Below are 10,919 nucleotides of genomic sequence, written 5' to 3'. Positions count from 1 at the left end.
CAGGTGTACGTACACCTGACGAATTCACGCACTTCAGGTGTACGAACACCTGGTTTTCGCCGCACTTCAGGAGCACGTACACCTGGCTCTTCACGCACTTCAGCTGTACGTGCACCTGGTTTTCTACGCACTTCAGGTGTACGTACACCCGGTGTACGCACCGAGCTGCTGGCGTACACGAACAAGGTGTACGTACACCTGCTGCATGCACACCTGGCTTGTACAGGAGAGGTCCGCAGGCACATCAAGTGTATGTACAGCTCACGCGCACTGAGGTGGCACACGAAGCAGCTGTACGTACCTGAAGTGCATGCACAGCCCCAGTCCCTGTACACCCGACGCGCATGCATGTGCATGCATCCGGTGTACATGCAGGTGGCGTAGGGGGCGCAAGGTGTACGTACACCCCAAAACCCGCTTCCGAGCTTCGCTAATTCGACTGGGGCTTTTCTTCTGCTGCATCTTTTTCGGTGTCTAGGCTTAGCTGCGACAAGCCAGTTCTTATGGTGTCAGTGGACCAGAAGGCCTGCTGCTGCTGCTGCTGCTGCTGCTGCTGCTCCAGCTCCCGCTGCTGCTCCAGCTCCCTCAGCAGGTGCTGCTCCTGCTGGTGCTGCTGACTGTGCTGGTGGCGCTGCACGGGCATCGCCTCTTGTTCTTCATCTTCTTCTTGTTCCTCCTCATCTAGCTGCTGCTGCTGCTGCTGCTGTTGCTGCTGCCCCTCAGTCGAAGCAGCAAACGCCCGCGGCCCCAGCGACTGGCTGTGGTGGAACTGGTCGTACTAAGAGACACAAAGAGAAAAAACTAATGAAAGCAATAAAATAAAAATAAATATAAATAAATATAAATAAATATAAATACATAATTAAAATTAGAAATACAAAAAAAAGAATTTAAACGCACTGGTGTACACGTACAGCTCAGTCAACGTTAACGCGCCCAGTTGCAACTACAGCAGCAGCAGCAGCAGAAACAGCAGCAGCAGCAGAAGTGTTTCAGTGCCAGGGGTTTGAGGGGCCTCTGTGCTGTTTAGATTCATTAAACCCTAAGCCCCAAACTCCCACACTGCAGCAGCAGCAGCAGCAGCAAATAATAACAAGCAGCGACAGAAGCAGCCAGCGACGCACACACATCTAGCAGCAGCAGATGCAGCAACATAGACCCATACCGGCAGCAGCAGAAGCAGCAGCAGCAGCAGCAACAGCAGGTTTAAAGAACAAAATATCTGCTGATGCAGCAAAAGAACTTGAAAGAAAGAAGTGAAAACAGTTTTGCTGCAGTTGAGGTGTACGTACACCCCACGCACCGTCTCAGAGACGAGCCGCAGCGCCCCCAAAAGGTCCGACACTTCTCCGGTGTCCATGAGGTAGTATCTGAACAAATAAATAAATAAATAAATAAATAAATAATAATAAATAAATAATAATAAATAAATAAATAATAAACAATAATTCATAACTAATGGTTGTAAAATGCAAAAAGAATTACTAAATGGCGGTTCGAAGGATGGGCTGCAATGACGGCGGGAGGGCACGGAGATACAAAAATAAACAAACAAACAAATAAATAAATAAATACATAAATAGATTAACAGATAATAATAAATGATTAAATAATAAATAATAAAGAACAAGTAATATACGCGGATATTAGAGAATAATAAAATGAATAAAAATAAACAAAGTCAAGCTCAGCAAGGGGAGATGAAAATGCCAAATGGAGGAAAAATAATAAAAAAGGAAAAGAATAAAGGAAATTAATAAAAGTAATTAAACAAGAAAAAGGAAAATAAGAAATTGGAACAAAAATAAGTAGAGAGATAAGAAGCCACTGCAGCGCGAAAAGACAAACAGAGGGGCCCAAATGGATCAAAATAAAATAAAACAAAACAAATAAACAAAATAAATAAAATAATAAAACTACAAAAGATAATTAATTGATAATTAAATAAAAACTCACTTGGCATGAGACGGCTTCTTCCCCACTGTACAAGTAAAGACATAGGGCTCCTTCATTTGCTGCAGCAGCAACAGCAGCAGCAGCAGCAACAGCAGCAGCATGAAGAGACGCCGACAGATCCAGGAATTTCAAATAGACAGATAAGTAAAAAAACAAAAGGAGACAAATAGGCAAAAAGAGAAAAAAAGAAAGAGGAAAAAGAAAAACAGCGAAAAGAAAAAGAAAAAGAAGAAACAAAAAAAACAAAAAGAAAAACTGAAATGCAGCAAAAGAGAAGAAATAAAAGAGATAAAAAGAAAAGGAGACAGACTCAAAAACGAAAAAATGAACCAACAAAGGAAAGTGTTTTGATTCTGTTTGGATTTGAATTAAATGAATTACATGAATTAAATGATTAAAAACGAAATAAAATGAATCAAGTGAATCCAATGAATAAAAAGAGTAATATGAATTAAATAAATCACACGAACTAAATGAGTCGAACCAAGCAAACGAATCAAATAAAGTAAATGATTTAAACAAATTGAACAAAACGAATTAAACTAATTAATAATAAGAAGAATTAAATAATCAAGCCAACTACATGAATTAAATAAATTACATGAATTAAACAAATTAAATGGATTAGATAAAGTAAGTAATGAAACAAACAAAACAATTACATGCATTAAATAATTAAATAATTGGACAAATTAAATTATTAAACAAATTAAAAAATAAATTAAACAACTAAACAATTAAATAAATCAAATAATTAAGCAAATTAAGTAATCGAATAAATTAAAATATTCAAATAAATCAAATAGTAAGTAATTAAATAACTAAATAATTAGATTAAATTTAAAATTAATTAAGAACTCACCCCTTTTGACAAACCAGCCAAGGGGCCCTCCGCCTCAGCAGCAGTGCTGGGGGGCCCCTCATCGGCCTGCAGCAGAAATAAATAAATAATAAATAAAATTAATTAATTAAATTAATTAAAGTGATAAATAAATAAATAAATAATAGTAAATAAGGGAAAAATAATAAGTATGATGAAGTTGTTTTGAATTTGTTTCTGGTAAATAAATGGCAGAAGTAAAAGCGGCATAAAGGGCAGATAATAAACAGTAAATCCTAAAAGTAAAAAATAATAAATACGACAAATAAACAAATAATAAACAATGAATAAATGAATAAAATAAATAAATAAAAAACAAACAAAATAATAAATGAACAAATGAGTAAATAATAAATACTTGGTGGAAAGAATGAAGGGAAACGCTGCAGTCGAGGTAAAAGAAAGAGACAAAAGAAGAAGACAAATTAGAAAAGAAAATAAAAATAAAAAATAAAGACAGAAAATTTGAAGCCAAATAAAACAAACAATAAAGGAGATGAATAAACAGAAAAGACAAAACAATGAAGAAAGTAAAATGCAGAATAGCCAAATAAGCAGGCAACAAGGACAAAAACACTCGAAAGAAACTGCTGCTGATGCTGCTGCAGCCGCTGCTGCTGCTGCTGCTGCTGCGGCTGCGATCGCCTTTGCGCAGGAACAAAGCGCTCTCCCGCTGCCGCAGCAGGAGCAGCAGCAGCGCCGCGGCTGCAGCAGGAAACGAGGGGATTATACTGCTGCGAGGAAGGAAAAAACTGGGTGAAAAGGGAGAAAAACAATTGGAAAAAAGGAAAATAAAACGAAAAATTCACCGAAATGCCCCCCCCTCGCGGCAAAGCCTGCGGCGGAGGCCGTTGCTCTATATAGCCTTTGTGGCTTATCACAGAAGAGGCGTTAGGGCCTTCTTGAGACCTGCCCTCGCCCGAGTTCCAAATGTTCACCACTGCAAACATGTCTTCGTCGCTCCTGTAAAGGCAAACGTGGAAATAAATGGTTCAAAGATAAACTAATTCTTTCGAAAGACTGGTAAGTGATTTAAAAGGACAAAAATGGAATAAAAAGCAGAAAAAATGAGAAAAAAAGAACCAAAAATGGTTCAAAAAGGACCCAAAGACATGCAAATGCGAAACATGGGGGGGCGTAAATCGGAAGTTTTTAAGATCTAATTTTAAGAAGATTTAAAAGAAATGTTTGAGGACTTGAAGAGGTTTGATATATCATTTTAAAGAAAACAAAAAGCTTTGTAGTGGCATTTTAACCCTTTCTTCGCCCGGAATTGAGAAAAGGAGAAAAGATCTGCTTTTGAAAACAAACGCGAAAATTAAAAGGCTATTCTGAGGCTTTGGGCACTTTAATACACTATTTAAGAGATACGTAAATGATCTAAAAAACCGCTCAACCCTATCTTCGCCCGGAACTGAGAAACGTTTCACATGTGAAAAGAAGTTCGAAAACAAAAAGGCCATTTTGAGGCTTCGGGCACTTTAATATACCATTTAAGAGAGAATTAAATGACCTAAAGGACCATTAAAATCCTATCTTCGCCCGGAATCAAGAAAAGGAAGAAAAAGATTACCTGTCGTCTCCAATGCAGAAAATGAAGTCAATGTCTCCGTGCAAAGTCGACAAAGTCCGCAAAATGCGCTCCACCGCGCGCCCCTTATTTACCCCCAAGAGCTTCACCTCCACGTAGCCTTTGCCGCTGACCACTGTGACAGGGTATCCGAAGAGAAGTTCGCTGAAAACCGAAAAAAAGAATTTGAATTAGTTAAAGTTAATTAAAACTAGTTACAATTCATCAAAGTTAATCAAATAAAAATGTTTAATTACGTTGCTGTCGAAAATCCGCGAAAAATGCCACTTTGCGCTCTTTAAAGAGGGGCTTCAAGCCCCAGGATTCTGCCGAAACCAAAAACCCTAAACCCTAAACCCCAAACCCTAAACCCTCAAGCTTGAGCCTGCGCCGCGAGCCCTCAGGCTTAAGCCGTGGTTTGTGAGCCAGTGGAGGTTCTGTGCAGCTGAGGTTGAAGCACTCGCTGCGGACTGAGAGTTAGGGTTTAGGGTTTAGGGTTTAGGGTTTACCTCAGGTGGCTCGAGAGGTCTTTGGCCTGCAGCTGGCCAAAGTCGGGGTCTGCGTCTCTGTACTGAAACACCAGGGCACTTCCCTAGAAAGCAACAAAGAAACATAATTTAAAAATAAAAATAAATAAATAAATAAATAAATAAATAATGAAGTATACATATAAGTGAAGTAAATACACAGAGGCGAAGTCCTCCGAGGGTTTTCTCGCTGCAATTTAAACTTCGAAGTCTCAACGGACCCTTCTAGGGTTTAGGGTTCGCAATTGGGGTTTAATTCAGTTTCGAAGGGTTTATTAGGGTTTACTAGCGTATCCTAGGGTTTACAAAGGTTTACTAGGGTTTTCTAGGGTTTGTTCTAGGGTTTACTGGGGTTCCCACGCGCTATCTAGGGTCTAGGTTCCCTCGCGTTCTGCCTGTTTAGGGTTTAGGGTTTAGGGTTTCGGGTGTTCCTGAGGCTAAAAGGGTTTACTGTAGCAAACTCGCGTTCTTGTGTTCCCTAGGGCTTAGGGTTTCGCAGGGTTTCCAAGAGCCCTCCAGAGCTCGCTAGGGTTTAGGGTTTGTTAGGGTTTCCCAGACCGCCCTAGGGTTTGCTAGGGTTTGCGCCCGAGGCTCGCTAGGCTTTACTGTTTAGGGTTTAGGGTTTGGGGGGGTTTAAGGCTTGCTAGGGTTTCCCAGGCCGCCCTAGGGTTTGCTAGGGTTTGCGCCTGAGGCTCGCTAGGGTTTAGGGTTTAGGGTTTGCGGGGGTCGCCTGGCGCGTGGCGCCTGCGCGCCTGGCCCGCCGCCCACGCCGCGGGCCCCGTCGGGCCCAGACCTTAGGGTTTAGGGTTTAGGGTTTAGGGTTTACTTTGTTTTCGATGAAAGAGCCCTGGGTTCTCTTCACGTACTGCAGCATCAACTCCATGGCCACGGACTTCCAGGCGAAGTCCGCGTCGGGGCACATGCAGCCCCACTCGTCTCCAGTGATTTTGTCGAGTCTGTAGTAGTAGCCTAAAAAGGCAAAAAAAGGGACCAAAAAGCGAAATTAAAAACGGGTTTTGTCCATTTTGAGTTGTTTCGTTGAATGCAACTCAAGTTTTGATATTTATTTCGAGAAAAAGCGGGAAAAACGCAACAAAACCACCAAAAAAATCAAAATTTGAAGTTCTCATGAGGCCTGAAAGTTGAAACTCGCTGAAAAAGGGTCTAGAACGGGTTTAGAAAATGATACTCAATGAGAAAGAGTTTAGAGAGGGTTTACAGAATAATTAACAGAATCTCAGAAAGGAACTTATAAAGGGCCTCAAATGTCCTTAAAACCCGCTGAAAAAGGGTTTAGAAAATAATTAAAAAGAATCTTAGAAAGGAGCTTAAAAGGGGTCCCAAAGATCCCTAAAACTCGCTGAATAAGGGTTTAGAAAGGGTTTACAAAACAATTAAAAACAGCTCAGAAAGAAGCTTGAAAAGTGCCTCAAAGATTCTTAAAACTCGCCGAAAAAGGGTTTGGAAAGGGTTTAAAAAAAACTTGGGGGGGAGTTAAAAAATGCCTCAAACATCCCTAGAAGTCGCTGAAAAAAGGGTTTAAAAAGGGACTAAAAGCAGCTCAGAAGGGAACTGAAAAAGTGCGTCAAAGACCCCCAAAACTCGCAGAAAAAGGGTTTAAAAAGGGCTCATAAAGAAGCTTAAAAAGTGCCGCAAAGACCTCCAGAACTCGCTGAAAGAGGGTTTCGAAAGGGTTTACAAAACAACTAAAAGCAGCCCGGAAAGGAGCTTAAACAGTGGCTCAAAGACATCCAGAACTCGCTGAAAAAGGGTTTAGAGAGGGTTCAAAAGGGGAAAAAAAGGAGAACGGACCGTGTTCCGCGCAGAGTCCAATGCCCTTCACATCTCGAAACCAATCCTCCAAAAGGCCTCTGTCTCGGCCACTCAAAATGACAATTGTGTTTTTGGGATTTTTCAAAAGAGCTTTTAAACAGCGCTGGACCTGCGCGGAGGGCGGGCGCCCCGCCGCAAACAACTGCTCCCCGTTCTTCTGCCTGCGTGCACTTCGCGCCGCTTTCCGCGAATTTTCAACCAATTCCAACGCCGTTTAAACCCCTAATTGTCTTCTATTTATCTTTTTAACATTTTAAAAACCAATCCAGAAAAAAATCCAGAAAAAACGACACTTGGAAGCCAAAATGCGAGCGGAGAACGATAAAAAAACAAAAGTCCACTTTTGCAACTTTTCGCTCAGCTCATGCATTTTTCTCATTTTAATTAGATCCATTTTATTCTTTTATTTCTATTAAATTTATTTTATTCTTTTATTTCGATTTAATTCATTTCAATCATTTATTTGGGTTTAATTCATTTATAATCTTTCTATTTCAATTAGCTTCATTTTAACCTTTTTAATCATTTCAATTAAATCCACTTGAGTCTTTTCATTATTTCAATTAAATCTATTTCACTTTTTTCCCCTTTTACTTCTCTTTTCGAATTTAACACTCAGGAGCGAATTTGCATAAATTAAATTAATTAAAAACATTTAGAAATAATAAAACAAAAGCTAGAAATAAATAATTCATGTTCAAAAAAGAGATAAAAATAAAACCCAAACAGCAGCGGCAAAACGCGAGGAACGCAAAGCCACCCCTGCACCCCCCAAACCCTAAACCCCAAACCTTATATCCTAAACCCTAAACCCCAAACCCCAAGCCTTAAACCCTAAATCCTAAACTCCAAACCCGAAACCCTAAACCCTAAACCCTAAACCCTCGCTCACATCATGGCGAGGCGCCTCTGGTCTGGGGCCAAAGTGCCTTCGCAGTCGAAGAAGAAAACGCGATGGCGCGAATTCCGGAAAGCCGCCATAACGAGAGAAGTATCCAGATACCTGCCCCAAACCCCAAACCCTAAACCCTAAACCCTAAACCCTCTCCCGAGCCCCCAAAGCCAACCCCGCAACCCCTCCTCCCCAAACCCCATCCGCACACGGCCTTGCACCATGGGCCCCTGCACGCCTTCGCAAGGGTTTAGCGAGGGTTTGGCGCGGGTTTGGCGAGGGTTTAGGGTTTAGGGTTTGGGACCTGAAGTGGGAGTCTATGCCCATCATTCTGTAGGTGTTTCCGAGCCCCATCGAGTGGTAAACGAAGTCGCCGCTCTTTCGAGCTCGCGCCAAATCCAAAACGAAATCTTCTGCCCAATTCAAAGTGCTGTTGTGCTCCAAATGTGTTTTGTCGCGGCTCACCTGAATTAAATAAAAAGAAATTAAATTAATTTAAATAATTAAATTGAATTAATTAAAAGAATTAAACGAAGTTAATTAAATTGAAAAGAATTAAATGAAATTAACTGAAAACAAATGGATTTAATTCAAGTAAAAAGAGTGCTCTTGTGCTTCAAATGTGTTTTGTCGCGGCTCACTTGAATTAAATTAAAAATAATAAAATGAAATTAATTGAAAAAAATTAAATGAAGTTAATTAATCAAAAAGAATTAAATGAATTTAATTGAATTGGAAAGAATTCGATGAAATTGGTTGAAAAGAAAAGAAATGGATTTAATTCAAGTAAAAAGAGTGCTGTTGTGCTCCAAGTGCGTTTTTTCGCGGCCCACCTGAATTGGATTAAATGAAAATAATAAAATGAAGTTAATTGAAAATAACAAAATGAAATCAACTAAAAGAACAAAATGGATTTAATTAAAATAAAAAGAATAAAATGAATTTAATCAAAATAAAAAGAATGAAATGGATGTAATTAAAATAAAAAGAATTAAATGAATTTAATTAAAATAAAAAGTAAAATTTTGTTTTCTCCCCACTCACCGCCAACTCCATGTTTTCCCAACCCGCAATGGCCGTGTCCATCGCCGCAGCCACCGCCTCGCACTGATAAACCACAAACCCTAAACCCTAAACCCTAAACCCTAGACACTGAACAATGAACACGGAACGAGGAACAAGGAACCCTAAACCCTAGCTACTGAACCCTAAACCCTAAACCCTAAACCCTGAACAATGAACCCTGAACAGTGGACAACGAACCCCAAACCCCAAACCCCAAACCCTAAACCCTAAACCCTAAACCCTAAACCCTAAAGCTGACGTTCCAGGGGTTGACGCGGATGGGGGAGGCAAGGGCCCTGGAGCAGCCCGTGAACTCGGAGAGAATAACAGCAGTTCGGGTTTGCATTTCTCTGCAGCAAAAGTATTCAAAAGGGTTTAAGTTCAAACCATCTCGAATGCAAGTGTCGAGGAGACAATCTGCAGCCATGAAGAGGCTGCAGCGCTCCTCCCACTCCACCTCCTGCACCAGCAACTCGATGTGCTCCCGCCCTGCACGCCAAACCCTAATTTAGGGTTTACCCACTAGCGACAACCAGGGTTTGCGACACCCCACAACCTCCACCCAACTCCCTACTCTTCCCACCCCTCTTTCTCCATCTTTTTCACTCTTATTAATTAATTATTTATTATTTATTATTTATTTATTTATTCATCCATTACTAATTAATTAATTAATTAATTAATTAGTTTATTAACTACTTAACGTGTGGGGCGCTGAGGCGCGCGCGAGCCGGGTTCGCCGCGGAGCGGGAAAAAGCGGAAAAAGTCGGAAAAGACTTTTTCTGTGTTCAAAAAGACTTTTTTTGAGTTCAAAAAGTTTGTTTTGAAGTGGCGAAGAGCAAGAGGGAATAAAGGGAGAAAGAAAAGGTTTAAAACGGCGCGAAAAGGGGGAAAAAGGGTCAGAAAAAGCCGAAAAAGAAACGAAAAAGAAACGAAACTCACCGAAATCTGCGTACTTGGCGTTGACCGCGTCGACCAGTTGCTGCAGCTGCGCCGCCAGCTCCGCCGCGTCCGAACGGCCCCAACTCCGGACTGGGTAGGCGTACTGGATGAGGACAATTTTTCCCTGAGTTGTTGCGCGAAAAAGCGAAACTCGGAGGCTTTGAGTGCGCCAAAAGGTCAGCTTGGAGGGTCAATAAACCCTTTTTGACCCCTCAGCCACACGCGGCACTCAACACAGACTCAGACCCCACAAAAGCCACACAGAAAGGCCCCAAACTCGACCCAGTACCCTTTTCCAAACACTCCCAACTAGGGTTTAGGGTTTAGGGTTTGCGCTGGCGTGTTCATAACACTCGAGAAAACGGTATAAACCCCTCTAAGGCAGCCAGGGTTTAGGGTTTAGCCTGGCACACTTGAGAAAACCGTCTGAAGCCCTTTACGGCAGCTAGGGTTTAGGGTTTAGGGTTTACTCTGGCGTATTCATAACACTCGAGAAAACGGTCTAAAGCCCTAATTTTGAGCTGCAGGCCGGCGAGAGGTTCGCAGCGGTCGACGGAGCCGAAGATGAATTTTCCTTTATGTCTTTGTCTGAGTTTCAAGAAAACAAAAAACAAGACAAAAAAATAAATAAATAAATAAAGTGAATACATAGAAAAGAGAAAAGACAAGCGCCCCAAAAGAAGCGCGGAACGCCTCGACATTCGGGTGTACGTACAGCGCCCGAAAGCCGTGCAGCTGCGAAACACCGAAAAGGCATTTTTGGGACTTTCGGGTCAAAACTTGCGCCGAAAGTGTCGAAAGAAACTCCAAAAGCCGAAAAGCAAAACGAAGCCACAATTAAAACCACTTTCCACCAAAAAAGCACCAAAAAAGCGCCGCCCGGCACAAAAACGCATGCGGCTGCATGCGGCTGCATGCGGCTGCATGCGGGGGAGGGAAAGGACCTGATTTCGTCGGCGCGGGCTCTGCAGCTGCTGCTGCGGAGGGCCTTCTGCAGCGAAGAAAACATGACGTGGACGTGGCCCACGCGGACGAAGACGCTGCGGGCCCCGAAGTCGATCGCCAAGAGGCCCCCGCGGCGGAAGGAGTGGTCGAGGCCCAGGAGCCGCTTGCAGGTGACGAGGAAGTGCCGCGCGTACTCGAAAAAGTGAAACCCTATCAGGTCCGCGCACAGCATCCCGCGCAGCAGCTGCAGCAGCAGCAGCAGCAGCAGCAGCAGCGGCGCCGCAGGTGCACCAGCAGCACGAAACCCAA

At 42.1% G+C, this 10,919-nt stretch overlaps 1 protein-coding gene across 1 annotated transcript; it reads right to left on the bottom strand.

Moving 5' to 3' along the window:
- Positions 1 to 430: 430 nt before the first annotated feature.
- On the bottom strand, positions 431 to 10,842 carry ETH_00010345 (trehalose-6-phosphate synthase domain-containing protein, putative; the record flags this gene model as incomplete). The annotated part of the gene is made up of 16 exons (XM_013373163.1): positions 431 to 778; positions 1,304 to 1,370; positions 1,957 to 2,015; positions 2,819 to 2,884; positions 3,646 to 3,799; positions 4,410 to 4,571; positions 4,916 to 4,998; positions 5,760 to 5,902; positions 6,746 to 6,927; positions 7,659 to 7,769; positions 7,963 to 8,123; positions 8,703 to 8,765; positions 8,983 to 9,212; positions 9,666 to 9,789; positions 10,136 to 10,253; positions 10,610 to 10,842. 16 exons carry the CDS (start codon positions 10,840 to 10,842, stop codon positions 431 to 433), a joined length of 2,304 nt encoding a protein of 767 aa, XP_013228617.1.
- Positions 10,843 to 10,919: the final 77 nt, after the last annotated feature.

Source organism: Eimeria tenella, genomic scaffold (genome assembly GCF_000499545.2).
Source record: "Eimeria tenella Houghton genomic scaffold, Eth_scaff122, whole genome shotgun sequence".
Lineage (NCBI taxonomy): Eukaryota > Apicomplexa > Conoidasida > Eucoccidiorida > Eimeriidae > Eimeria > Eimeria tenella.
The sequence above is the reverse complement of the archived record's forward strand: the minus strand, read 5'-3'. Positions and strand labels throughout refer to the sequence as shown.